General features: G+C 37.4%; 2 protein-coding genes across 5 annotated transcripts in view; both read left to right on the top strand.

The window, feature by feature from the left end:
* The window catches only part of zeb2a (zinc finger E-box binding homeobox 2a), a 50,780-nt gene extending 39,495 nt beyond the window's left edge, over positions 1–11,285 (top strand). For 3 of the 4 annotated variants that reach the window (XM_059499947.1, XM_059499948.1, XM_059499950.1), the window contains 7 exons: positions 1,329–1,397; positions 2,354–2,542; positions 2,965–3,179; positions 4,603–4,711; positions 5,085–7,054; positions 7,506–7,686; positions 9,149–11,285. In XM_059499947.1, the coding sequence (XP_059355930.1) occupies positions 1,329–1,397; positions 2,354–2,542; positions 2,965–3,179; positions 4,603–4,711; positions 5,085–7,054; positions 7,506–7,686; positions 9,149–9,753 (3,338 nt within the window). In that variant the 3' untranslated portion in view covers positions 9,754–11,285. The remainder of the gene's footprint in view (positions 1–1,328; positions 1,398–2,353; positions 2,543–2,964; positions 3,180–4,602; positions 4,712–5,084; positions 7,055–7,505; positions 7,687–9,148) is intronic. The other variant, XM_059499949.1, reaches the window with a different exon arrangement.
* Positions 11,286–20,597: 9,312 nt separating this feature from the next.
* LOC132095617 (glycosyltransferase-like domain-containing protein 1) overlaps positions 20,598–27,805 on the top strand; it is a 38,567-nt gene continuing 31,359 nt past the window's right edge. The window contains exon 1 of the mRNA XM_059500759.1: positions 20,598–20,796. Coding sequence (XP_059356742.1) covers positions 20,618–20,796 — 179 coding nt within the window. The 5' untranslated portion in view covers positions 20,598–20,617. The remainder of the gene's footprint in view (positions 20,797–27,805) is intronic.

Genomic DNA, 27,805 nt, shown 5'->3' with positions numbered 1-27,805 from the left:
AGTATTAAATAAATAAAGTATCAGCACTTGTACTGCAGCTCCAGTATTTGCAAGCATACTTTCAGGCTCATTTAAAATTAGTCCACGTTAAACTGAATATTGAAACTAAATATAATTGAATTGTTCACCTAAATTAATATGGAACTTTTGTGTTGCAGTGGTTAAATTCACACCGTTACCTCAGGGAGCCTGCAGCTACCACAAGCAGAACTGAGACTCTAATGTAGTTGCCATTTTGTCACTCGAGGAAACTGTATTTCACTGTCATTCATAAACAGTTCATTAATTTACTCGCAATTATTCTCTTATACCACTTTGGCTTCCCTTCAACAGGGTTTTTAGGGTGCCACACATGATGTTCGGTCCTTCATATGACCTTAAAATATCCCCATGCTAATACAGCTAATCGCTAACCCTCCTAAAGAAGTTTTAAGCCAGTGTACCTCAAAGGAAAGCACAATGCTAAGAACTCAGGAGGGTATTTTCACTGGCTCCAGGCCTTGCACTTTTATCTGCACAGCACAGAAGGAGACAGTTTCATCAGGAAGGGGTTTTGGGAAGGCAAGCCCCCATTAGCAAACGCCTTGTTTCTTTAAAACTTTTTTCAATGAAACACGTCCAAGTCTATCAAGCTTTTGATGCTCAAAAGATCCCTTCAAGAAGCATTGCCCTCACAATGATTTTAAACTCTGCTTTGAAAGACATCTCTTAAATGTGGTGAAAAGTGAGAGAATTCATTGACTTTCAGAAGCTCTCTCGGTTGTCATACTTAGATAATGAGGAAGGAAGTGGAAGGCAGTTTTGAAATTAAACAGTACTAATGCAATGGAAGCGCATGTGTGTGTATGTGTGTGTCAGGAGTCTTGAGTACCTTTGTTTTCTCCCAGCGTTGTGGTGTAAGAGGTGCTGTATATCCTCCTTTTGAGAAGCTTATGATACTTGTGACTGCCGGTACGAAGTCACATGAGGGGGAGGAGGAGGAACAAACACAATAGCTGCAGTATATGAGCAAACTCCTCTCAGACCACCCTCCTCTCCTCCCTAAATACCTTGAAATGATTTCCAAAGCCCCGCTTACAGAGAAATGTATCATTCTCTGAGCTGCTGTCAAGGTGTTTGAGTTATAACTCTTCCTGATATATAGGGTGTTCTCTATCATTGTGATTTTTTTTATATGATGTGCTGTCACGTCTATCTCCTTTAATTACAACTGAATATACATTAAACATGTTAATTAAAAGTGAACTGCTAATGGCAGACATTTGCTGTTGAATTGTTATTGTTCTAGTTATGATGATCATTAAATAAAATATTATCTCTTATTACAGAGGAACGAAAAGCGGGGTACAGCTCCATGAGCCCTGACATCTCTCTCCACGGAATTGGAAATGGTACAGGTGAGATAACTTCACAATGTATTGAAAAATGCATGCAAAGACACATTATAAATAACTGTATTTAAAGAGCTGGGTCAATGCGGTAAACAAGAAACCAAATTTTGAGCACATTCATTATGAAATGTTTCCTATGAAAAAGCTATATGTAAATGCAAGCTTGGCACACATGTGAGATAATGTGTGTTTATGGCAGATGGAAAGTAAACGTTTTTAAGTTGAGCGCGAGTGCATGGCAAATCACATTTTGCAGCCAAATTGAGTTTAAGGGCAAAATCAAATTTGTTCAGTCCATGTACTTTCAAATTGATTACAAGGAAACAATAACATTTTCATTTGCTTACCCAATTTCCAGTCATCTAAAGAAAAAGTATGATTTAGAATAATTTTTGTCATTTTATTAGTTATCTACCCACATTCCCTCATTTTTTTACATTTATAAATGTTTATTTTTTGTAAGGCACAGCTGTCTATTCATCCTGTCAGTATCTTTAAGTAGTTCTCCATAAAGCATCCAAAAACCTATTGTTTACTAAAATCACGTTTAAAATCTTGTTTTGTGCAATTACACATAACACATGATCTATAATTAGATTATTGGGTCCAATTTTATGTATATGATGAGCAATACAAAGTGAGATCAGTTACCCTAGCACGCCTAATTGCCATATAACTCAATTATCCACAATGCTGGAAATGTTTAAAGCCTTTTCAAACATGCAAGAGGATGCTTAAAGAGTGCTTGATGATCAAGCTGGCTCCTATTAGTCTTTGAAGTGGCCATTATGTTGTAACTTAAATAAATACTTCCACCTTGAAAGGCCTTCTAATGGTTTGGTCTCCACTACATCACACTTAAAGTGGCCAGTGTCCTAATGTTCAGCTTGGTCCTTTTCAATGACACTGAGCATCAACTACTGGATTCATTTGTGCTTTTGCTCCCCACTTCCTCTGTGCAGTTAAGGGTATTGATGCCTCTTCAGAGCTGGAAAGCTTCTTTGCCAAAAAGAAACTGGATGACAGTGAGGGACATGCAGCAAGCATTGCAGAATACCTGCAGGATACCGTTATTATTTACCCAGAGGACCCAGAGGAGGGTACACGACTGGGCACACCAGAGGCCAATGGACAAGATGAAAATGAAAATGGTAGGCATTAAACTATACATGCAAATAGGATCTAACTCGTTAAGCACCAAATGCAATTATAAAGTCTTTATATACTTTTATTATCTTATATTCTCAAAGGGACAAAAAATATATTTTTTAATAAAAATGTATGCAAAAATCTCTTTGTGGTCTGTAAAAAAATATTTTTATTTTATTTTATTTTTTTCAAATTAGGTTGTATGGACAAAATGCATATATTTAGTTTGTAAAATATTTTTTCTAATGCTATTTGAATGATATAAATGAATAGCATGTTTTGCTGTTTCACTTAACTGAATGCAGTGCTTTACTTACCGTTCTCCAAAGCCTCATATGGCAACTGTTTTTCCCACATATGCTGTGTTTTCTCTTCTTCAATCCCCCCCTCCTTCACTCTGTTCACTCCATTTAATTTTGCCCAGATCTGGCACTGAGGACACCAGATGCCTTTGCCCAACTGTTGACCTGCCCCTACTGTGACCGGGGCTACAAGCGGCTGACATCCCTAAAGGAGCACATCAAGTACAGACATGAGAAAAACGATGAGAGCTTCCCCTGTCCCCTGTGCAGTGACACCTTCGCCTACCGCACGCAGCTAGAGCGCCATATGGCCACACATAAGCCTGCCAGAGAACAGGTGAGACGAAGCCCACCTCAGTCTGTACCCACACCCATTACTTCCTCATGCTTTTTAGTCTGGTTTCATTGTGAAAGATGCTGCATCTCGCATTCTAAGCCTGTTTACTTGTCAGAGGAGAACATGTTTCAGCCTGTTGATAGCTCCAGCATTGAACAAGCTCCTCCGGAAGCTCCTTAATACTTGAATCCTTAACACCGGAGCCACAGCTGTGCAGTGTCATACTCCCCTGAGTGTCCGCCCACAGCCAGCCATGTGTGGGCTGTTCTAGCACATTGAGTCCTATAGGCCTGCCGACTTCTCGCATCAGCTGTTGGAAAGGAATCAACTCAAAAGTTGCAGGGAAAGCTGATGTTATTTCTGCCTTTTAGGCTGGTCTCAACATAAGCATGCTGTGAAAAATGCAGTGATATGGAATTATTTGGAAAAGGAAACTCTATATTTTTTTATTACTGTCTGTTTTTGATGTGGTAAAAGGGCTTTCAGTTGTTTGATAGGATTATAGCAGGATATCTAGGCTTTCAACTTTGAACCTTAATCAGACTTGGGCATGTTGGAAAAGAATTCGGAATACTTGCCTTGCATGCTCATCTTACTGGCTGAATCACACTCACACATATGCACACACGCATACACACATATGTGCACCTCTTTAGACTGAATTAAACACGACCAGATGGCTTTTTCCCGGTGATCTAGAGTATCCTAATCCTTAAATGACTTTAAGTGTTTGTTTATTTGCTCTAAAGAGGTTTTTTCCTGAAGGCTTTGAACATTATTCCTAGGTTCACCTTTCTAGGTTTAGTTTTACATTTCATCATGTGTATATATTTGCATACACTCATACAGAAAATGGAAACCCAATACACATCTCAAACTGGCCTATGTGCATGAGTATGATTGAACTTTTGAAGAAAGAACTTCACAGTACTGTACAAAGTGACTATTAAACGTGCACTTGTGGACACCCACACATTTTTTACAGACCTTTTGTGTCTGTGTGTGGGGTGCAGGGTGAATGCTGTTGTTTTTGTTGTGCATCTGGGGCCCACATTTGAATTTCAAATGGAGGAAGAGCACCTACGTTTAACTTTGAATGGTGACTACAGATCCAGCCTACACTGTTTTAACTAACCCCAGAAAACTACTGTTTAAAGTCTTCAGATAGTAGTTGAACGAATAATGTACTAGAGACAAAAGGCACCACCAAAGGCACCCCCCCCCCCCCCCCAAAAAAAAAAGAGACATTCTGAATAACTGTTGCTTCAGTAACTCTGGGTACACATACCTAAATACAATTCTGGTCTGTTTTTGTGTTTAATTAATCAATATAAATAAATAAATATTTATTTCAGCATAAGAATATGTTTTTGTTACTGTTTTCTACCTGTATCAATTTCTGTAATCTTTCTCTCCTCTGCAGCCTCAACTGCTAAACGAAGGGGCTGGTAACCGCAAATTCAAATGTACAGAGTGTGGTAAAGCCTTCAAATATAAGCATCATTTGAAGGAGCACCTCCGTATTCACAGTGGTAAGTTTTTTTTTAATAATATGTTAAGAGCCTCCTTTCATAAGTGGCTATGAAAAGAATGCCAATTATGTATGTAAACCTATTTCATATGTCTCCAGTTTGCCTAATGATAATTCAGTGTGGTTTGGATAGGCTGGGTAGATGATAAATATTTAAAACCATAATTATATAATTATGCAAGAATTATTTGTTATTGTAGGATCTCATCATCCTATCAATCATTACATTGATTGATGGGATGGGGATATAAGTTCAAAGCAATTATAAAGTAATTTGATAGGTAAAATATGTAATGGAATATCACTTTACTTTTGTATTTGAATAATCAAAGTAACACTTTTATTTATTATTATTATTATTATTTTTGTTTAAGGTGAAAAGCCATATGAGTGCTCCAACTGCAAGAAACGCTTCTCCCACTCCGGCTCCTACAGCTCCCACATAAGTAGCAAGAAGTGCATTGGTCTTATCTCTATTAATGGACGTGTACGCCATGGAGTCAACAGCAAACCTGGCTCATCACCAAATTCTGCTGCATCCTCCCCTGGCAGTCCTGCCTTAGCTCAGCTCCGTCACAAACTGGAGAACGGCAGGTCCATGAGCCTCCAAGACCCATCTGCTCACCCAGACATCAAGTCAGAGCCCATGGACTTCAATGAATACCGTCTAATGATCGCATCTCAACAAGAATATGGTGGGCCAGGAGCCTTTCTCAATGGCGGTGGTCATGGAGGTAGTCCTCCAGGGATGCACGGTTCATCTCAGAATCCCCAGCAACATCTGGGCATTGGGTCGGATTCTCATCCATTTAGTTATCCAGGGTTCCTCAACAATATGAGTGAGGTTCAGAAGGTTCTTCAGATTGTGGACAACACAGTTTGCCGGCAGAAGATGGATGGCAACCCTGAAGAGATCTCCAAGCTTAGAGCATACATGAAGGAATTAGGCTCCCAGATGGAGGAGCAGAATCGGGTACTGGCCTCCCAGCAAGGTTTCCTTGGTGTTGGTCACAACAGTCCCACCAAGACCATCATTGACTACACACTTGAAAAAGTCAATGAAGCTAAAGCATGTCTCCAGAGTTTAACAGAAGATTCTAAGAGACGGCCTGTAGATTTCAAAAGAGAAAGACCCAGCCACGCAATGGATCTTCTATCTGAAGATAAAGCACAGGAGAGGGATGCGCAGTACGCACCATTCTCATGTCAGTACTGCAAGGAGACGTTTTCTGGCCCTATTCCATTACATCAACACGAGCGATATCTCTGCAAGATGAACGAAGAGATCAAGGCTGTCCTCAAACCTAACGATACTGTACCAACTGGCCGGAGGGGGCTTTTCACCTCAGAGCAGCAGGCTGGTGTGATCCCCTCATCCCTTGAGAGGAATGCCACCAGCCCAGTCAACCCATACAAGGATCACATGTCAGTACTGAAAGCCTACTTTGCCATGAACACTGAGCCCAACTCTGAGGAATTAAGGAAGATCTCCCTGGCAGTGGGTCTTCCTCAGGAGTTTGTGAAGGATTCGTTTGTGCAATGGAAAGCTCAATCTCATCATAGCTTCTCTAGGAAAAGATCTCCTCCCCCTGAACGAAGTGGAGAGATCAACCATGGCTTGAGCAGGGAGTCAGCATTTGCCCGGTCACCTGTTTCACTAAACCAATATGGCGACTCAACAACAGAGATCCAAACCATCACCAATGGGGATTCAGGGCACAAGTTGTCCAAACTGCATCAGTTTACAGGCATTAGGCAGACCAATGAAAAGCCACTTGACTCTGTGGACCACTTGAGAGGTGAGACACCCTCACCTTTGAATCTCTCATCATCATCATCCAAACACTCACATAGCAGTTCGTACACCCCTAACAGCCTCGCCTCTGAGGATGCCCATGGAGAACCACTGGACTTGTCTTTGCCAAAACAAGTTTCGAATGCTGAACGGAGGCCAAAACCGAATGGCTTTTCTGTTGACCACACTATCAACTCATCTGCACGTGAACCAGGAACAGAGCCTTTGAATTTGGCCCACATCAAGAAGGAGTTCCATGGGACTAACAGTTTGGGCAATGAAAACCAGCTGGAGAAAAGCTCGAGCCCTATCTTTAGCATAAACCCTTTTGGTGGCGGGCACATGTACACCTCGCTTCCTCCTCATGGAGCATTCCCTCCTCCTACTTTCATGTCTACGGCTCAAGCCAGCATCCCGGGACTCAGGCCCTACCCAGGGTTGGATCCCATGAGTTTCCTTCCACCTATGGCTTATACATATGCGGCAGGGGCAGCCACATTTGCTGAGATGCAGCAACGCCGCAAATACCAGCGGAAACTAGGCTTCCAGGTAAATTAAATGTTTTGGTCCCAGGAAAAATAATTCACAGTGCATTACCTTTTTGTGTTAACTCTTTCAACGTGATACATCACGTTCAAAATGAATGTTATCAAGCTTTTTGTCAGAGTGTGATTTATTTAAAATAGCTCAAATAAATAAATAAGTAACTTAATAAAAGGTTATTACTTATTACTTTTATATCCTTGCTCTGTTATGTACATGAATTCATACTACTTTGTTTACTAAGCTGAGAGAACCCATGTAAGTCAAGCCATATGTCCCTCTTTTTGAGACATCTTCTTGTGATAAAGGCTTTATATAAGTTTCAGCGATAAGCTCTGTCCAGACTTGGGATCAAACATGGGGCAGGGGCTGTTTCTTCCTAGGTGGCAGGTTAGGATTAGGATTTGTGGCAGGTTAGGATTGCATCAAATGTGTCTTAAATCTGTTTTTTTTGCAGGGAGAGCTACTGGACAGCGCAGGAGACTATCTGTCAGGGCTAGAGGACCTGACAGACAGCGAGTCGCTGCTCACCCGGAAGAAGATTAAGAAGACTGAAAGTGGTATGTACGCGTGTGACTTGTGCGACAAAACATTCCAGAAGACCAGTTCCCTCCTAAGACACAAATATGAGCACACAGGTATATCACATTTAGAAAACTCTTTTTTTTTTTACCCTCGTCCATCCCCCTCAAAGTAATCCCCTTTTACCACATTGTGTTTTATCTTGTTTCTTTCATTCCTTTCCTGCTTTAATTTTTTTCATACCTACTTTTTTTCTGTCCCTTGCCATATTTTTGTTGTACATTTCAAACCCATGACAAAGGTGTAATGGTTTTCTTCCTTTTGACAGGCTCAAAGTAAAAATATAAAAAAATTAGCAGGTGATAATATATACAGCTACAATCCAGCTAAAATGTACAAAAATAGTTATTACTTTAAATGGCAAACTCACACACAACCATTTCTCATCTACACGTTTTGTACAATGAACCACAAAAAAATCTCACATTGCTTTTAATTTGAGCATTTGGATCACCAGTCGATATGGACACACATTGTCAGTGCAGTTTTGTTGGCAAGCCAAGATGGCGCATTATGCCAGGTGTGTGAAGGCATGATGTGTGTGTGGCATTTTAATGCCACAATGTGACCTATCCTCCTGGGGGACTCCTCTCTTTCACATGTTTGCATCATCCTCACTTACATTCTTCGGTCGGAATGCATAAAAAGGAATCCGCCGTCTCGTCTATTTTTGAACTTGATGAGGGGAGGTGGGGAAGGGGACCATCTCAAGTATGGCTGCTATGGAAGGTGTTGCAGGCATGCCAGGGCTATTCATGGCCAAGAATATAGTACATCTGTTCATTTGCTTGGTGCTGATGGCGAGTGTGTGGGTTTTATGGCAAGTATGTTACTGGTGGAATGACTGAATGCCAAATGGCATGTTCCTCCTACTTCACTGATTAGAGTAGAATTCATTTCCTATTTTCTGAAAGTAAACACTGTGAGCCAAGTTGGCAAAAGAGGAAGGTGTGCGGGAGGTGAGGCGTTTCGTGTATGCGTTACACAAGGCATCACGAGGCTAGTGTCTTATCTAAGCATTTTTGAATCCCGAGACATGATGTCATATACTCTGTCAGGGATGCTGACTGCCTCACTTTCACCTTGCGCGGCATGGAGCGATAATCACCTGATCTTCTTGGCTGCATTCAGAACAGTCACAGACAGCCTCAGAATAGCACCTCAGGACTGTGGCTTCCCCCTCACCTCCCTGCACTGTTTTGGTAACATCTAAAATAAACTGGTGGGTTTTGTCGCTGCTCAATATGAAGGGGTTTTCAGCTCATTTTTTTTTTTTTACCCAATCTAATCCCAAACATTTTATATATATATAATTCAATCATAAAGTACAAGTAAGGAGGGATATGTGTGGTTACTTAAAGGATGTGTCTTAGCAATATGTACTAAATATTGTTTTACCTTACATTTGACGGTAATGCAAACAATGTATTTAAATATATTAGAAGGTTTTTATAGTTTTAACATGTTATGGATATGCTGAGCTAACATGTTGGCTCCTCTCTCTTTGTGTCTCTGCAGGAAAGCGGCCTCACCAGTGCCAGATTTGCAAGAAGGCCTTCAAACACAAGCACCACCTCATTGAGCACTCACGCCTACATTCGGGTGAGAAACCCTACCAGTGCGACAAATGTGGCAAGCGCTTCTCCCACTCTGGCTCTTACTCGCAGCACATGAACCACCGATATTCATACTGCAAACGGGAGGCGGAGGAGCGCGAGGCCGCAAAACAAGATAGCCACGACAATGGTGGATCCTTGGAGCCCACGGAGCTCCTCATGCGTCGGGCTTACCTTCAAGGCCTCGGGCCCCTGGGCTATTCGGATCCAGAGGACCAGACCGAGGACATCACGCGAGAAAACACCATCTTGAGAGATGGTTTTGAGGGCGGTGCCAGGGAGGCAGAGGAGGCATATCCGGAAGTGACTGACAGGCAAGAGACAAGGTTGGCTGAAGAAGAGGAAATGGAGACTGAGGGGCAGAGATTTGAAACTCGGAGTCCTGATGGGACAGCAAAAGATGAGAAAGAGAGTGAAGTAATGGGAGGGACAGAGGATGAGAACTGGGAAGAGGGGAAATTGGCGAGCAAAATGATTCCTGGTGGCGAGAATGAGGATGCTGATTAACTACTGCATTTCGGAATAAGCTTCCTGTATTCTATGTTCTCCTTTTCCCTCAAGCTTGCATCGTGCCCTTCTTCCACCCTTTTGGAGGGACTTTGAGCCAGATTCTCATTTGTACCACACTTCCACATCTTGGTTATCTGCGTGTGCGTCTAAGGCTTGCACTAAATGATATTAAGAGTGGAACTCCAAAATCAGGCATCAGAAACTAGGCTGGAACATGAAGGAATCCATATTATGCAACAATTCAAGTGGTAACAACTGTCAGAATAAAAATAAAAGAAAGGTTTTTAAAATGTACAGAGTTTTCATCCAGAAAACTGTGCGGTGCTGATTTCCGTGTAACTCCTGTGTTTCATTGTGGTCGTAGCACAAGCCTGGAAATTGCACTCTGAAAAAAAGAAAAGGATTACAAAAAAAGACAAAGAAAAAAAAACACAAAAAAGAAAATGAACAAAAAACTTTTAGGTAAAAAAAGCATTGCCTATATGTACTTATACTGCGCTTGAAGACGCAGTAGTGTGTCAGTGTTATATTTCATTATCACTTACTGTGATACCCTTGGTTTTACCTTTCTTTTCCTGACCAGCCATCCAAGTTTTGGCGTCTCACCATGGCTTTTTTTATGAAGCGATTTTAACTAAATAATACCTATATGATTCTTATACATACACAGTCTTAAAGTTGGCCAGGGGTGGATGGAAAGAGTTTGGGTAACTGTAATGACGAAGGCTCATTGTATGAGTCGACGTCAGAACCCCTGTGTTTTTTTCGTTCGAGAAAAGCCTTATATGCAAACCCTTCCACCTTTGTTTTCTGCAAGTGCCATCCTTGTACAGTATAAAGCGAAGTCAACTAGTGTTCTCTTTGCACCTGCTTTAGTATTAAACAAAATATTTCACCTTGTTGTTTGAAATACCTACGTCAGTATTAGTATATCTAGATTGCAGTTGTTTAGTTTACATATTGTTTGTGCAATTTTCTGTATTTTTTATTTTTTTTTTTAAGATCATCTGTCAGTATTATCATGGTTTGTTATGTTTTGTTTTGTTCAATACAAAATTCATTTTTATTTTAAACTACCATTTTATTTATGACTCATTTTATATTTCCTAATTATATTTATTTCATACTGTAGTGTACAGTATTATAGTTCCTTGATATAGATATATTTTAGTAAATAAGGATCCTTACAAGTGGAGCAAATTTTACGTAAAGAGAGCATTTATTGTATCTGGAGCGATTGCTGTGAATTGCTCTTCATACTACACTTACCTGATGAAGGAGAATCTACAATTTGGGAACTTTTGATACAATATTGTGAAAACACTGTATTTTTGACTGAAAAGAAAAATTCCACTTTATTCATCTTATTTGTTTTTCCTTTCCCCCCTTTTTTAGCTACAGAAATAAAGGGGGGCTGTGGTTGTTGGGATTTTTTGAAATGTCTGTTGAAGTATAATTTAATTTTTAATTTTTAATTTCTCTTGAAAATGACCTTGCTCGAATAAATGTAGCCCGATTTAATTTTAAAAGCCTGTGTAACATTTCACTTATCAAGTCACTTCAATTCCCTCACAATATGACAGATATCAACACTTTAAATGTATTATTTTAAATACAAAATAATGATTCTCATATATCCAGTGGGAAAAAAATTTAAATAGTTGGCAGTTTAGTATCTTTAATGTATGCGCGCGCGTGTGTGTGTGTGTGTGTGAGTGAGTGTGTAATAAGTAGTGTCGTCCGTATTATAAATCAACTTCATAAACTAGAGAAAAAATAGAAAATCAGACTTTAATATTCCCCGGTATCATTTTCTGTGCTATCATTTAATTAATTACTGGAACCTTTACCTTTTGATGTGGATTACACATAGCAATATAATCCACCTTATCAAAGTCTCTCACAGTATGATAGCCTTCTATTAGTCTCTTTGAAGTTGAATGATGTTGGGTTGCGCTAAATTAACATCAGCTGCAGGCTGCCAAACTGGCTGTGAATTATCGACGTCGGAACTCTAAGGAGTTCCATTAACCATGACCTTGCTAATTTTCTCAACTCACATACTCATCTCAAGTTTAATTTTCAAGGAACTATTCAAGACACTTTTCTCCCGCAGAGACGTACAGTCCATTTCATTTTGGAAGCTTAGGTTACTGTATAAAAGAGCTACATTCAATACATACAATAAGCTACATTCTTTTGAAATACACATTTTCTCTGATGTACAAAGTTTGATGTATAATTTGGAAAATAAATGCATAAAAAGAAAACCACTTAAATGTTTATATGTTCTGACACTGAATGATAGTATTTGGGACACTTTCCATGAAATAATATGGTAACTTTAACATGCAGATTAAATTCAGAGACGCAGCAGTATAATTGATCTGAGACTGTAGCTGTAGTTGTTTCCATTCAGGTGATTATCTGAAGGGACTGCTGTGAGTGCTATTGACCACACTGTACTTTACATACACTGACCTCTGCACACAAAGCACTTATTAAACACAAATACAAATAAATAAATGACCCAGTAAGTTGATGACGGTTATTGAAAATGTATTACAATAACTGAAGATGACTGCTGACAACAATTAATGAGACATGCTATACAATGTCAATGTAAAAATTAAACCGGGGTGGGGGGGAGATGATGATTATAATATGCTGGCATAAATAACTTTATTGAAGAGGAGTGCATATATATATATATATATATATATATATATATATATATATATATATGAAGAATTCAGATGCAAAAGCCTCTAAGTGCCATCTGAAATTTTCATCTAAAATTAGGATTTTTATCAAGCTCCTGCTTAGGTTGAGTCATTTTACTTTAATTGCAATGTGCATGTCCTTTTACATGATATTTAGGTGAAATAACTGAATATAAATATAGGAGCCTATAGCCTATAGCCTTAGATTAAAATTTCAGATGGCACTTAGAGGCTTTTGCATCTGAACTCTTCATATATATATATATATATATACAGTACACACCAAAAGTTTGGACACACCTTCTCATTCAAAGAGTTTTCTTTATTTTTTCATGACTATGAAAATTGTAGATTCACACTGAAGGCATCAAAACTATGAATTAACACATGTGGAATTATATATGGAATTATATACATAACAAAAAATTGTGAAACAACTGAAAATATGTCATATTCTAGGTCCTTCAAAGTAGCCACCTTTTGCTTTGATTACTGCTTTGCACACTCTTGGCATTCTCTTGATGAGCTTCAAGAGGTAGTCACCTGAAATGGTCTTCCAACAGTCTTGAAGGAGTTCCCGAGAGATGCTTAGCACTTGTTGGCCCTTTTGCCTTCTGTCTGGGGTCCAGCTCACCCCTAAACCATCTCGATTGGGTTCAGGTCCGGTGACTGTGGAGGCCAGGTCATCTGGCACAGCACCCCATCACTCTCCTTCTTGGTCAAATAGCCCTTGATGCCTTCAGTGTGACTCTACAATTTTCATAGTCATGAAAATAAAGACAACTCTTTGAATGAGAAGGTGTGTCCAAACTTTTGGTCTGTACTGTATATATATATATATATATATATATATATATATATATATATATATATGCACTACTCCACAATTAACATATGAACAATAAATACATCACTTTTGATTTCCAACATTTATCATTATAATTGTACCGTAGTTAGTATAAGCACCACTCTCATGAATAAGTCAAACAATTAATCATTAAATAATAATAAATAAATTAAAAAGTAAAAGGTTATTACACTTTTTGAAGGATGAATCAATTATTCAAGTTATTTTGACAAAATTCAAAATGTGTTACAATAAACATAATCCATAGTGAATTAAACAAAACAAAACAAAACGAAACTGGACAGTTCACACTACCAAGTGTGTAGACTGAGCACATCACAATGCCTGCAAACGACTTGACGGTAAAGCGCTGGAGGGCGTACTCACGCATAGTGACGTCATGACGTAAACACGCGCCGTCTTTCAGGAAGAGGTAAGACTGAATTAAACACGCGAATGTATGTTGGTTTCTGCCTGCTTAACTGGGTTAAAACCTAGCTACCAAACGCTTATGTATCGATCAACTAACGGCAAACATGAGCATATGCGTTTGTGGAGTCATCGATATGTTTCTTAGCGTCTCTTGTTTTCTAAACAAAAGTTAAAGTTGGTGGTTCTCATTGCCGTGTCTGAGATTAATGTATTAATATTAATGTTGTTTAAACTAAACAACAACAACAAATATATAATATAAAACTAAAGAGCAGTCGTTTGTATGAATGCGGCATCCTTTACATCCCTTCATACAATGGCCCAAATTATATTTGAACACAAGTGTTTTATGTGTTTGCGTGTAAAATAACATCATATCAAACCAAGTGGAAATTTTAAAAATAGCATAAGCACCCCTTTCAAGCTAAAGTAGCTATTCCACACAAATAAGTTTATTTGATTTTAAACGATTAAACAATTAAAAATTAGTATATAGGGACATTTTGGTTGTCAAACATTAGTATATAGAAACTTTCTCGTTGTTGAACATTATTGAGGAAATATGTTCAGTCACTGTGATGAAATACACCTATGGTTACTCTGCTAGGACACTTGAGAAGAACTGACTTACAATAGTGCATTTATGTATGTATTTATATGCAGGGTGCGATTTGTGAAAAAAAAAAAAAAAAACGGGATGCTTTTTATAGGCAAATAAAACTCCATAGGCAGAGGCTGACCCAACTACCCATCTTTTTAGGCAAGTAGATAATAGGTGACATGTCATGATGCTTTTAGTACCAAGGAAACTGTATTTAATGTGATCACAATTAAATCCCCCTGGCAAATCGCGCCCCATTTGTATGGTACATTGTATGACATTCTTTTATTAGAGTGAAATGAATACATTTTAAAATGTGGCTTTAACTTCTGTTCTTTTTTATGTTTTCTTAAAAATAATTAACAATCAAACAAATATGTATATTTTTTTTAAACAGCAGTTAGATTTTTAGCTGAAGTAAGAAATGCATTAAAAAGATTTCCAGCATTATTATATTATTAGTCTGTGGTCAAAGAAATGTTAAGAATAATGGACAAATGCAGAGCATGCAGATAAGTGAGACAAATGAGAGTTAACACAAAATCTAATGCATTCAAATATTCCAGTAGTGCTTTTATTTAAATTTGGACCCAACAATATTTTACTGAATATCATAGCCTTTGCTCTAAATGCTGCAATATGATGCAGAGTAGTTGCTTCAGATCTTAATTCACATGGTTTCAGCTGGACCAGCTGTGTTTTGCTTGAAATGAGTCAGAGAGAGGAAATGAATAATGTAACCTTGAAATGTCACAACGCTGGTCTTGAGATTTTTGTCACCAGTTAATGCATTGTGTTTGATCCCTACTGTCGTATTGAAGAGAGAAAAAAGGTATATAAATTTACTTTTAAACATCTCTTTGAAAAATATTTTACCTTCCCTGTGCTGTGATTTTGGCAAAAAATAACCTATTTGACCTTTTACCTGTTTACCTATTTGATAGGTCTTTTTTGCTTAATTCAGTAACAAAGTAAGAGATATTCAAGGCCTTTCTGTTTGGTATGGAATTATGTGTGTTACAGTATATGACCCATAAATGAAGGAGAACCTGTGTGCTGCATTACACTTTAAGCAGGAAGCATATCTTACCCACGTATGGAAATACATAGACATGGAAAGCTAATTTGAAATGTGGGTATTTTTGGTAAGATGGTAACTCATTCCAGTAATCTGTATAGATGAGTATTTGAGTTCGAAATTGTAATTCTCGATAATGACAAAAGAACAGTTCAGTATTGAGATATTTTCCAAATGCAGTTCATGTAGCTAATACACTTTGGAGATAATGTCATCCACATGTCCAGTTATAGCCTGTTTGAGGTGTCCTGGACACCAAATTTTCCATTTATTTCACTTTAAAATAATTTATTTTCATTTAAATATTTGGTTGTGTATTGATAGTTTAAACAGAGCTCTTTTGAACTTTATTTGATCCACTTCATGCCTCCCATGTCTGTCATAGAGGCCATATTCTGCAATCTTATTAAATCTCTAAGAGTAATAGACACAATTTTCTACTACTAGACACTTGAAATTAGCCCTTTATGAAATCTGGAGGAAATTTTCTTTCAAATGACCTGTCCAGGAATCAAGCGTTTAGCTTTTGTCTTATTGTATCAAGCCTGGTCTAATTCAGAATACTGTAGTCTTTCACCTAATTGTCACCCATAAATGATAAAGAATCAGGTTAAAATCTTCAATTCATGGCACATGATTACTGTGCCCAACATTTGGCTCGCTTCATCTCCGTCAGCCGAGTGTGCAGTGATTAGCATGTAAGCGCTAGCATGTAATTACAGAGCAGCTTCCTTTCCTTTAATGATTACCGTTAACACAAAGCCTCTGACGAGGTGAATGAGGACACGGCTCACTCTATTAAAAGGCAGAACAGACACTTGGATGGTCTGAAATTTTAATTTGTTTAAAATGTGAATTTCCTCTCGCTTCTCTAACGTGAGATCAAAGGCGTTTATGAATAGTACTTTGTGCACTCGGTGCATGTGGTGAACCTTCTGAAAGTGTCAGTGTCAGTCTGAGCACTTCGAATTAAAAGGTTTCAGGAACAAATGACTATCATTTTACAAGGCTTAATAGTGTTTTAGTTGATTGGGATGCCACTCAGTTCAGCAGAGACTCTCTGGAAGTTGAAGAATGTGTGTTGGCAACGTTCATTAGACTAGTTTGTTAAACAGTATCATTGCCGAAAAGCTTTTTTGACACCGTTATTTCATGCAGCTTGAGCCGATGAAATTTTATTACTCATATTCACTAACAATTAGAAGGAAACGGAAGTTAGGTTGGATAGTTGGAACATTTTTTGTTATTTAGCCTTTTCTTGTATTTTACCTCATTCTGATTGTTTTTAACAACTGTTAGGGGCATATAATGTAAAAGTTTTCTCGTCCTATGCAGAGTAGAATCATAGCCATGGTATTTATTTACAAGCCACAGTATTTGTTTGTGAAATATGAAATCATCTGATCTCTTGGATTGCAGCACATAAAACAAACATCAACTGCACAAATGCAAGCCATGGACACGGCCCAGCGTCTGAATTGATGAGCACAGTGAACTTTAAAAGAGCTCCAGTTTGCCCACTCATTCGTGACCCAGTTGTTACAGTATGTGATGGTACTAATATTTTTTCTTCTGTGTGTGGAATGTTGTGGAAACAAAGCATGTTAATACGGTGTCTACTTGATCTCTTATTGTGCACTTCATTACAAAACATGCCTACCAACTCTCATCTGTCATGAATTTACTCATTTGACTTTCAACAAGAGCATCCCGGTGTACATGGGTCAGTGAGACATAAGAGTGTTTACAATAAAGAAAAGGAAACATCTCTACACGCAAGATATTAGAAATGTGTTAGCATTCAATTTCCTTGAATGTGTGTGTGCATCTTATAATAGTTATATTGATATTATTTCTAGTACTTAGTGAACAACATCTTTTTCTGTATTATAATTTCAGGACAGCTGAATCACTGATTTTTGACTTCAATTTAAATATAAATTTTTGAAATCAATTTACTTTTCATTTAGAAATTAAAAACATGCTTGTCATAGAAGAGGTTTATTCAAGTCACGCTATGCATGAACTGTATTTTTTTTTTTTTTTATAGTCCAGTTTATTTTGTTGGTGTTTTACTTTGGATACAATTCAGATGCAGCACGGTCAAGGCTCGACCTCATGTTTTTTCCTTGTATCGCTCGAGTCTAATTTCAAGTGATCAGCCGTGGCTTTGGTCTGCTGTGTGGGAGTACATAATCGGATGTTTCATTCTGGCTGAATTAGCCCTCCAGAAAGACCACATCACTTTAAGGCCTCCTCCTGCCCTGTCAGAGTCCATCGTGGGTGATGACGCAAACACACACACATTCACACACGCATACACACTCAAGACATCCACGGATGGCTAGAGGCTGTTAAAATGAGGTGTTGAGAGTTGGCTTACACGCTCCGATGCGCCATGTTTCTGGGTGCTTGTCACTGGGCAGTGCCATGCTATCCACCCCCCTGTGCTGGCACTTATTGGTGCCATTGGTAGAGTCACTTTTACTGATGGGTTTAATCGTCAGGATTGGTAGTGGCGCTTGATATGACGTCTTTGTGCACTGCCCCTGCGGATGTATCAGCTGCATCACAGTTTTTTTGTTTTTTTTGTACTCTGAGGCTGAGTCTCTCTAATACTGCCTCTTCCCCAGTATTTCAAGAGCCAAAGGAAATCCTGTATTTCATCTGGAATAATGCAGATTAGATAACGGCTTGTCTCTTCAGGGTAAAAGTACTGTATGTTTTTCTATGAGAAAGGAGGAAGGAATATCTATGGTTAATTCTCTGGGTAACTAAATGGGGAGATTTTGTTCCAGGCCTGTATGTTAACCCTTCAAAGCCTATTGTATCATATTTCATCTGCTAATTTCTAAGTCCTTTATATTATAAACGTTAACAAAACTTTGGTGAGAAACCGGTTGTACACAATCTTCTACATGCCTTATGTTGTCTGGTTGATAGTTTTTATCTTTTAGCAAGTAAAAGGCAGTTTTTTCTCTCAAAAAAAAAAAAAAAACTACAGTTGCAATGATATTAATAGAGACTTATGGTCTGCACATACTATTATATAAAAAAAAAAAACGATCAGAATTTAATCTTAATTTTTGATCATAGAAATATCAGAAACTGTACCAAATTGAATACCTTTTCTCCTTTTGCCCCCCTCCCCATGTTATACTTTATGAGCAAAAAAAGCCTGATGTATCAAATATGATACTCAACAAACCAAAAAACAAGCAAACCAAAACATAGGCAAACTTTTTTAAATATTTTGTATAAAGACTCAATAAAGAGATATAATATATATATATATAATTATATATAAATTTTTTATGCTGCGGCACCCGGGGAGCAGTTGGGGGTTCAGTGCCTTGCTCAAGGGCGCCTCAGTCGTGGTATTGCCGGCCCGAGACTTAAACCCACAACCTTAGGGTTAGGAGTCAAACTCTCTAACCACTAGGCCACGACTTCCCCAATTTATGTATTTATATGAATATTATGCTGTATGCATAGTTAAATTTTATAGTCAGTTCATTCTGTTCTTTTATTTATAGATTAGTTTTTTATGGTCATGTCTATATTAGCTAGCATGTAAATGTATTTTTTCATGCCGCCTTTAATGGTATTTTGTGGAAATCACTAGAAATGGAATCCCTCACTCTTCTGTTATGGTGTTGTTATATGGTATCCCATTGATTGAAAGGAGTTAACTCTTACTCAAGTGAGCCTTTTGAATGCAGTTGAGCAATGACTCAGCATCCATCGACAGTCATGATGGTGTTGCTTTTAGTTGTGAGGTCAGGCACTGCGGGGTTTCCCTTTCAAATGAACTATGCGGGGGTCTGAACGAGGCAACATTATCCCCTCATTTTCCTCTCCATCTTGAGGTTGAATGTTTTTCACGCCTTACCTGTGTAAAATGGAGTTACTGAGGTAAAAGGGTAGAGGTAAATCACTTTGTGAGAAAATCCCACTCAGTACATCCGAGCGATTGGAAAACCCCAGCCTTTCAGGTTAGACGCTTAAACCTACTTAAGTTGTTACATTTCCAGTTCCCTGTTGCAAAGTTTTGATTCGTTTTCACAGTTCTGCTTGCTATGAAGTGCTGTGCTCAGCACTGTTTATCACATGGCTGTTTACATGAAAAAAAAAAAAAAAAAAAAAAGCATGGTCAATGGCCGCCACAAGATACCACTAAAATTCATAGAAACAATTTATTGTCATTTTGAAGTGTCTCGAGTGCCATATGACAGCATCAGCTTGCCGTCCATTTAATTTATTCAGTGTTCGGCAAGCTACTTTGAACTTAAATTTTGAATTTTACTACAAGCTAACTACATAAATGTATTTTATATAGCTGTTAAAAAAGTAGTTAGCTACTACAAGTTGTTAATTCCAGCTATGCATAGCTGCAAACGTATGTATATGTAAATGTGCAACTTATTTACAGAAATTAGCTGTATTTATCTGCCACATGAACAGCAAGGGGTTTCTGAATGAATGACTCGCTCGCTTAAAAACGAAACGCCCTGATTTATTCAACAGTTGCAAACATAGTGACTTCGACCTTTAACTAAATATCACGCCATTGAAAGAAAGACCTAAAATGTTGGGTAGGAACATAGAATCTTTTTTTTTTTTCTGTGTCCGATTGAACCAATTCTCTAAAATGAATCAGACTTCCCAGTGCTGCTTGAGGACGAGCTTTTGATAGCATTTTTCAGTACATCTATGTACACATAATTCAATAAATTTTTTGTCACTACGATGCGTGGTTTGTCGTCTTATTGAAGAAGTGAGTTAAATTGGTTTCTGCACGACTCTTTAGTTATCAAAACAACAATCGATTTGAGAGGTAAATTTCCAAACAATCAGCTGAAGTATTTTAATTTTTTTGTTTTTTGCTGCCTAACTCATTATGCACTCCAGCTATGACTTAACTGTGACATGTATATGATGAAATTCTATGTGATTCGGAAAGTACTGTACGTGGGAGAATTTTGCCAGTGCGATCATTATTAACACCCTCTCCAGTATGTGGTTATTAATCATAGGTTATTACTGTCTCCTTTTTTAAATGTGAGTCATTCAAATGTGATGTTTTATTATTTTTGTAAAAAAAAATCTAATTTATTTTTTAACTCTACAGTAATAGCGTGCATTCACACTAAATTTCTGGTTTGGTTGGGCCTGTATCCATGAGTGTGCTCTTGCTGGAGGCGTTCTATGGTGGCTCCCACAAACAGCTGGTTGATCTTCTCATGGAAAGTGTTGAAGACTGTGTAAGCTTCACTCTGCCTGCAAAGAAATGGCACTGGAGGGCCAGAACTTCTGCTCTGTACTTAATGCAAGCAGTTCCAGCAAGGTCCTCGTACAGGTCAGCTAAATATTTAAACATATATACTGTCATACAATTATTGTACACATAAACGTATTCATTTCATTGCATTAGATAAACAATTATGGCCATTTACCACAATTTTTGACATTTGCATGACCTTTAATGTTAACTCACTTACTCAGTTCTATTGTACCTCATACGTCAAACATTTGTCATCCCCCCCAGTTCCATACTTTAAAGCCACATAGCTGTGGTTTCCTCATTACTGCAGAGCATGGCTGAGGATATTGTTGCTATACAGCTCTGGTGTATAACCAGACTTGCAGAAGCAAGACTTGTTTGCAGACATATACCAAAGACTTTTCCGAATTTTAAATCCTGTCCAGATCTAATTTCTGCATTTCTTGTACAACCTTCTCAAAAATTATGGAGCATATTGTGTTTTTGGTGTGTTTGTGTTTAGGTTAGGGGTTCTCTGATAAATGTAATTAGGATTGGAATTTTTTGGGTTATATTATTTTATATTCCTTTTTAATTAAAAATATCAAGCCTCTAACACTAGTATTCTCTATTCTATCTACGTGTTTTCTTTCTATTTAAAAAAAAAAGATCCTCTAACACTAACATTCTCAATTATTTTTCTATTCTTTCGACATTCTATTTTTTCGTTCATTATAAGAAAAACACCCTCTAACACTAACTTTTATTTGTATCTACTTGTTTTCTTTTTATTTATTAGAAATAAAAAATAAAAACCTTGCTACATTTACTGCATTAGGCTAACTGAGACTTAGCACTTACATATGGCTCTTGTTTGTTTTGATTCTGGATTGTATTGTCATTTGAAAGAATGCACATATATATGTGTGTGTGTGCGTGTGCGCGTGTGTGCGCGTGTGTGTGTGTGCGCGTGTGTGTGTGTGTGTGTGTGTGTGTGTACACAGTTGTGCTCAAGTTTATGTGATGCTCCAGAAGGAAAAAAAAAAAAAAAAACATGCATTAAGAGCCGGGGGCTGAAAACTTTTGAACAGAATAGAGATGTGTATATTTTTCTTATTTTACCTAAATATCATTTTTTTTTCATTCTAGTAATGCCCTTCATAGGCTACAGAAGATAGTTACATGTTTCTCAGAAGATAAAATAAGTAAAATTTTGCCTAATCTTCGAATTCAAAAAGTTTTCACCCCCCTTGTTTTAATGCATGTTTTTTCCTTCTGGAGCATCGATAAACATTTACACTATCTGTAATAGTTGCATATGAGTCCCTCAGTTGTCCTCAGTGTGAAAAGATGGATCTCAAAATCATACAGCCACTTTTGGTAAATTTCCAAATATGCAGAAGATGCTGAATGTGCAGGAGCTGGGGGATTTTTCTGAAGAACAGCAGGCAGTTGAACTGTTCAGGACCAATGCAGTACTCATGAACACCCATCACAAAACAGAAATTGCTGATCATCAAGGAAACAACACAAAGTATTAAGATTCAAAGGTATGTAAACCTTTGAATGGGGTTATTTTTATAAATTCAATTATAATTATTTTTCTTGTGGAGTATGGATGTTCATTTCCATTATTTTTCCTAACCGACAACCGATGCTCGTTAACCGATTATTAACTGTTAACCGACAAGATTATTTAAAATTAAAATTGAATTAATTAAGAAAGGATAAGTGTCTGTGACCCCCTAAAAATACTAACATTTGTTTCCCTGGGATTCATTTTACATGCGCAAAAAGAAACAAACAACAGAACATGAGGATTCACATGGTCTTCATATCACATCACGCACCTGAAGCGATTCTGCAAGTGGAGAAAAACATAATAAAGCTGGCTATATATAGTGAATAAATAGGCCTATACGAGAAATATATTTTTACTTGAATAATAAATGACTTTTTAAACCGTTTAACTGATTGTATTAATTGGTCAAAATTCTTAACGGTCATTTAACGGTTAACCTGTTAAAATAAACAACCCTATTGTGGAGTATATAATATATATATAAACATTTGTAATGTGAAATAGCTTATTCAGGACAGTACTAAATAAAAAAAAAATAACATGCAGTTTTCACGAGCTCACTTATTTTGTTAAAATGATTAACATATTTGCATATTATGCAATCTATGTAAATATGTAATATGTAACTTATGAGCACAACTATAAATGTATGTATGTACGTATATATCTATATATATATATATATATAAACACACACACACATATATACAGTATCTCACAGTGAGTGAGTACACATCACAGTTTTTTTTATATATATATTTTATATCTTTTCATGTGACAACACTGAAGAAATGACACTTTGCTACAATGCAAAGTAGTGAGTTTACAGCTTATATAACCTTGTAAATTTGCTGTCCCCTCAAAATAACTTAACACACAGCCATTAATGTCTAAACTGCTAGCCACAAAAGTGAGTACACCCCTAAGTGAAACTGTCCAAATTGCCAAAAGCCCCAGACCATAACACTCCCACTATCATGCTTGACTGTAGGCAAGACAGACTTGTCTTTGTTCTCCTCACCTGGTTGCCGCCACACACGCTTGACACCATTTGAACCAAATAAGTTTATCTTGGTCTCATCAGACCACAGGACATGGTCCCAGTAATCCATGTCCTTAGTCTGCTTGTCTTCAACAAACTGTTTGCGGGCTTTCTTGTGCATCATCTTTAGAAGAGGCTTCCTTCTGGGACACCATGCAGACCAATTTGATCCAGTGTGCAGCGTATGTTCTGAGCACTTACAAGCTGACCCCCACCCCTTCAACCTCTGCAGCAATCCTGGCAGCACTCATACGTCTATTTCCCAAACACAATCTCTGGATATGATGCTGAGCATGTGCACTCAACTTCTTTGGTTGACCATGGCGAGGCCTGGTCTGAGTGGAACCTGTCCTGTTAAACCACTGTATGGTCTTGGCTACCGTGCTGCAGCTCAGTTTTAGGGTCATCTTCTTATAACCTACGCCATCTTTATGTAGATCAACAATTATTTTTTTCAGATCCTCTGAGAGTTCTTTTGCCATGAGGTGCCATGTTGACTTCCAGTGACCAGAATGAGAGAGTGAGAGCGATAACACCAAATTTAACACCTGCTCCCCATTCACACCTGAGACCTTGTAACACTAACTAGACACATGACACCAGGAAGAGAAAATGGCTAATTGGGCCCAATTTGGACATTTTCACTTAGGGGTGTACTCACTTTTGTGGTCAGTGGTTTAGACTTTAATGGCTGTTATTTTGTTATTTTGAGTTATTTTGAGGGGACAGCAAATTCTACAGTTATACAATTCTAAAGTTATACAATCTTTACATTGAAGCAAAGTGTCATTTCTTCAGTTTTCTCACATGAAAAGATACAATAAAATATCAACACAAATGTGAGGGGTTTACTCACTTCTGTGAGTTACTGTAAATGTGTGCGTGCGTGTGTGTGTGTGTGTGTGTGTGTGTGTGTGTGGGTGGGCGTGTTTTTGTGACATATCAGGACACAACTCTGTATAATGACATGGGTATGACACAGGCATAACAAGGAGAGGGTGATTTATGAGGACATAACCCATGTCCCCATTTTTCAAAACGCTTATAAACCATACAGAATGAGTTTTTTTGAGAAAGTAAAAATGCACAAAGTTTCCTGTGAGGGTTAGGTGTAGGGCCATGGAATATACAGTTTGTACAGTATAAAAACCATTACGCCTATGGGATGTCCCCACTTTTCACAAAAACAAACGTGTGTGTGTGTGTGTGTGTGTGTGTGTGTATATATATATATATATATATATATATATATAATTTTTACTAATGATAAGTATCAGTATAACTAATGATAATTTTTTAGTTGTGCTGCTAGTGTTTATTATGGATTTAGAGAACTTAGCTTTCTTTCTACTGAAATGTATCTATTCTAATCTTTTTTAAATGTCTACAAAACATCACAGAAGTTTTGTGTAACAACTTTGAAATGTGGTTTGACATTTTACACCCAATACTAGGATATTCTTAAAAGTCAAAATCAAAGCTTGTTAAGGCATTACTGGTATATGTGGGTACACAGTTTGATCATTCACTACCTATAGATTAAATAGCTGACACAAAATGAACACCAACGCTGAGCTAGATGAAAGTAGTTTAATCATACCTGCCTGTATTATCTTCATCATGAGAACATGAGTAACACTTTATAATAAGATTTAATTTGTTCTCCTTAGTTCTCATCAGATATGAACTAACAATGAACAACAGTTTGTTTTATTAATCAGCATTTATTAACCTAAATTAATGTTAACTTATAAATATACTATTTATAATTTAACTAATATACTGATTAAAAGCTCATGTTCGTTTAAAATACAGCAACTGTTAATTTATGCAACTTAAAATGGTAAAAATGTATTAGTGTATATGGAAATGAATGTAAATCTGGAATAATACGTGCCACAAAATTATTGTTAATTGTTAGGTCATGCATTAACTAATTCTAATTGATGAAATCTTGTTATTCCCGGAATCAGAATATTTTCATTTGTACAATGATATTTTAAAATTAGAATAAGGGTGCCTCCACACATAGTGCACTCCACAGAGAGATTATACAGTTGTTTCCTTATATCGCTTAGTGGTGCTCTGTGAAGTGTTGGTTCAAATAAAGTTTCTAAAACTGCATAAACAAGGACACAAACACATTTAGAGACTAGGATCCGATTGGGGACTTTCATGCTTCCTTTTAAGGGACGGAGAAACCGCAGGTGGGTGGGGGAAGCCCTGAGCATTCCTTCAGCTGCAATCTCATCTTGCTGCACTTGAAGTTAAGCAAAAGTCAGAACAGGCATTGCATTCCTAAAGTCAGGTATCAAATATGCACAGTCATAACCCTTCACGTGTTGGTGACCTGGATGCACTTTCAAAAACTGTATCAATTGTTGGGTCATCTGCAATTTGCTCTTATGAGATGGTCAAAAATTGTGAAATATGTGAATGTGGTCCATTTCAGTGAATAAGGATGGGCTAAATGGTTCATCTCCTATTTTATTCATGCTTGCCAAACATACAGTAATAATGAAAAGGTACTAAGTCAATTGTGTGCCAAGAGCAATGCTTGCTTCTCCAGATCGGCACCTTTCATGATGCAGTTACAAACCTGACTCAGCACAGAGCATCTTACCCACCCACTGCATCTCTTATCTTACAGGTTCTCACAGAGCCAAAATGTCTGGTTTGGTTATGGTTAATAGTTTGCACTGGAAAAAGTCTGTGGGCGACAGTTACAGTTATGTCAAAGTTTAATGAAAGCCAACAATGACTCCTGTGAATGATTGTTTACACACCTTGGATGAAGATTATATCTATCAAGTGCATTAAATCGAGATGAGACCTTTTTTAAGTGCATTTTTCAGTTGAAATAGATGAGTCAGATTTAGTTTTGGCATTTGGTGGGCCCTGAAATTGCTCATTAAGGTATATGCAGTGATAACGTTTACCGTCTGTCTGCTTGCTTCAGCAACCACATCAACTGGACTGACCTAAAAAGATGCATCAGACTCGAATGTCTGTCCTCACCTCCAGTTCAAAGGGAGCCAAAGTAAGCCTTCCCGTTTCATTAGTATTTGACTCACTCCAGTTGACAATTTCAAGCAGGAAAGCAAGACTTAAAATAGTAACTTCTATCATCTGGCTTGATTTCAGAGTTGTGTGTGACTGATGATTTGGGAGGTGCTGTTTTGCGCTCGTCCTGATGGAGTTGGGGAATAGAGACGTAATCCTACCGCAGTTATGGGGGCACGGAATGGTAGAAGTTGCCCCTTCACACTGATCTTAAAGCAGTGTGATTGGTTTTTCGTATAGTTAAGATTAAGAATTGGTTAGGGGGAGCTGGTTGTAGATTAGCATAAAAGGGACACTTCTGACAGCGACAGAGTCACGGTCGCAAGACCGCGGGCTCCCCACATCAAAGAGACTGGCAAGCGGGCTGCAGGGTTAGACTGACAGGCGATGAGGGCTTAGAAGAGGGGGCTGGGTTCATTTAGGGAGACCAGAACTGAACTTCAAAGTCCTTGTCCCATGGCTCTTAGCACATACAAGGGCAAAATCTTCAATGGTCCCCTACTTGTGTATATAACATCTTAAAGAAGTGTTCATTAACCCTAATAACGTTTCTCTCAGCATGGAATGTGCAGAGATTTCTGTGTCTCCTTGTGTTTCAAATGATGTATTTTTTTCATTTGCAGATCTAGGATTTCATATTTTACTCTAATGTCATTTGAGACCTCCATTGCAGGCATCCTCAGCTATAGCTGCAGTTTTTATGCATTTTGCATTTCCAAAAGGACAACTTTTTTCGTTGTTAGTTATATTTCATGTAAACACAACTGTTCAAAAGTTTAGGGCCAGTATGAATTTTGTTTTGAAGGAATGTTGTGAATTTCAATGACACACTATGTTTGTATGTTTGTGAATTATCAAAGACACACTAAATTAATCAAATGACAGTGAAAGTGAAAGAATAAAGACGGGAGTAATGCACATCACAGGAATAAATTGCATTTAAATAATAATAGCAATTGTAATAATTTTTCAGAATGTTACTGTTTTTACTATATATATATATATATATATATATATATATATATATATATATATATATATATATATATATATATATATATATACCGATTAATTAACTGATAGTTTTCAAAATGGATACTGAACATAAACTAAAATAGTGCTTTATTTAAAAAAAAAAAAAAAAACACGGTACTGAATCATACAAGTAGTAGTAGTAGTAATAATAAAAGTAATAGTAATAGTATATGTTGAAATTACGACAAGATCTGTTTCATTTTTTCCTAAATTCCGTTTTATTTTTTCCAAAGTTCTTTTTTTTCCATTAGAATTTTTCTGGATTCTGTTTTTTTATTTCATTTAAATTTTTCTCCACTCCATTTTAATATTAGTTTATTAATCAAACAGCAAATCATACAGATTTTCACATCAATTTAATAAAAGTTTAACAAAAATTACGC

Source organism: Carassius carassius, chromosome 19 (genome assembly GCF_963082965.1).
Source record: "Carassius carassius chromosome 19, fCarCar2.1, whole genome shotgun sequence".
NCBI lineage: Eukaryota > Metazoa > Chordata > Actinopteri > Cypriniformes > Cyprinidae > Carassius > Carassius carassius.
This window is presented reverse-complemented; position numbering and strand designations above follow the sequence as displayed.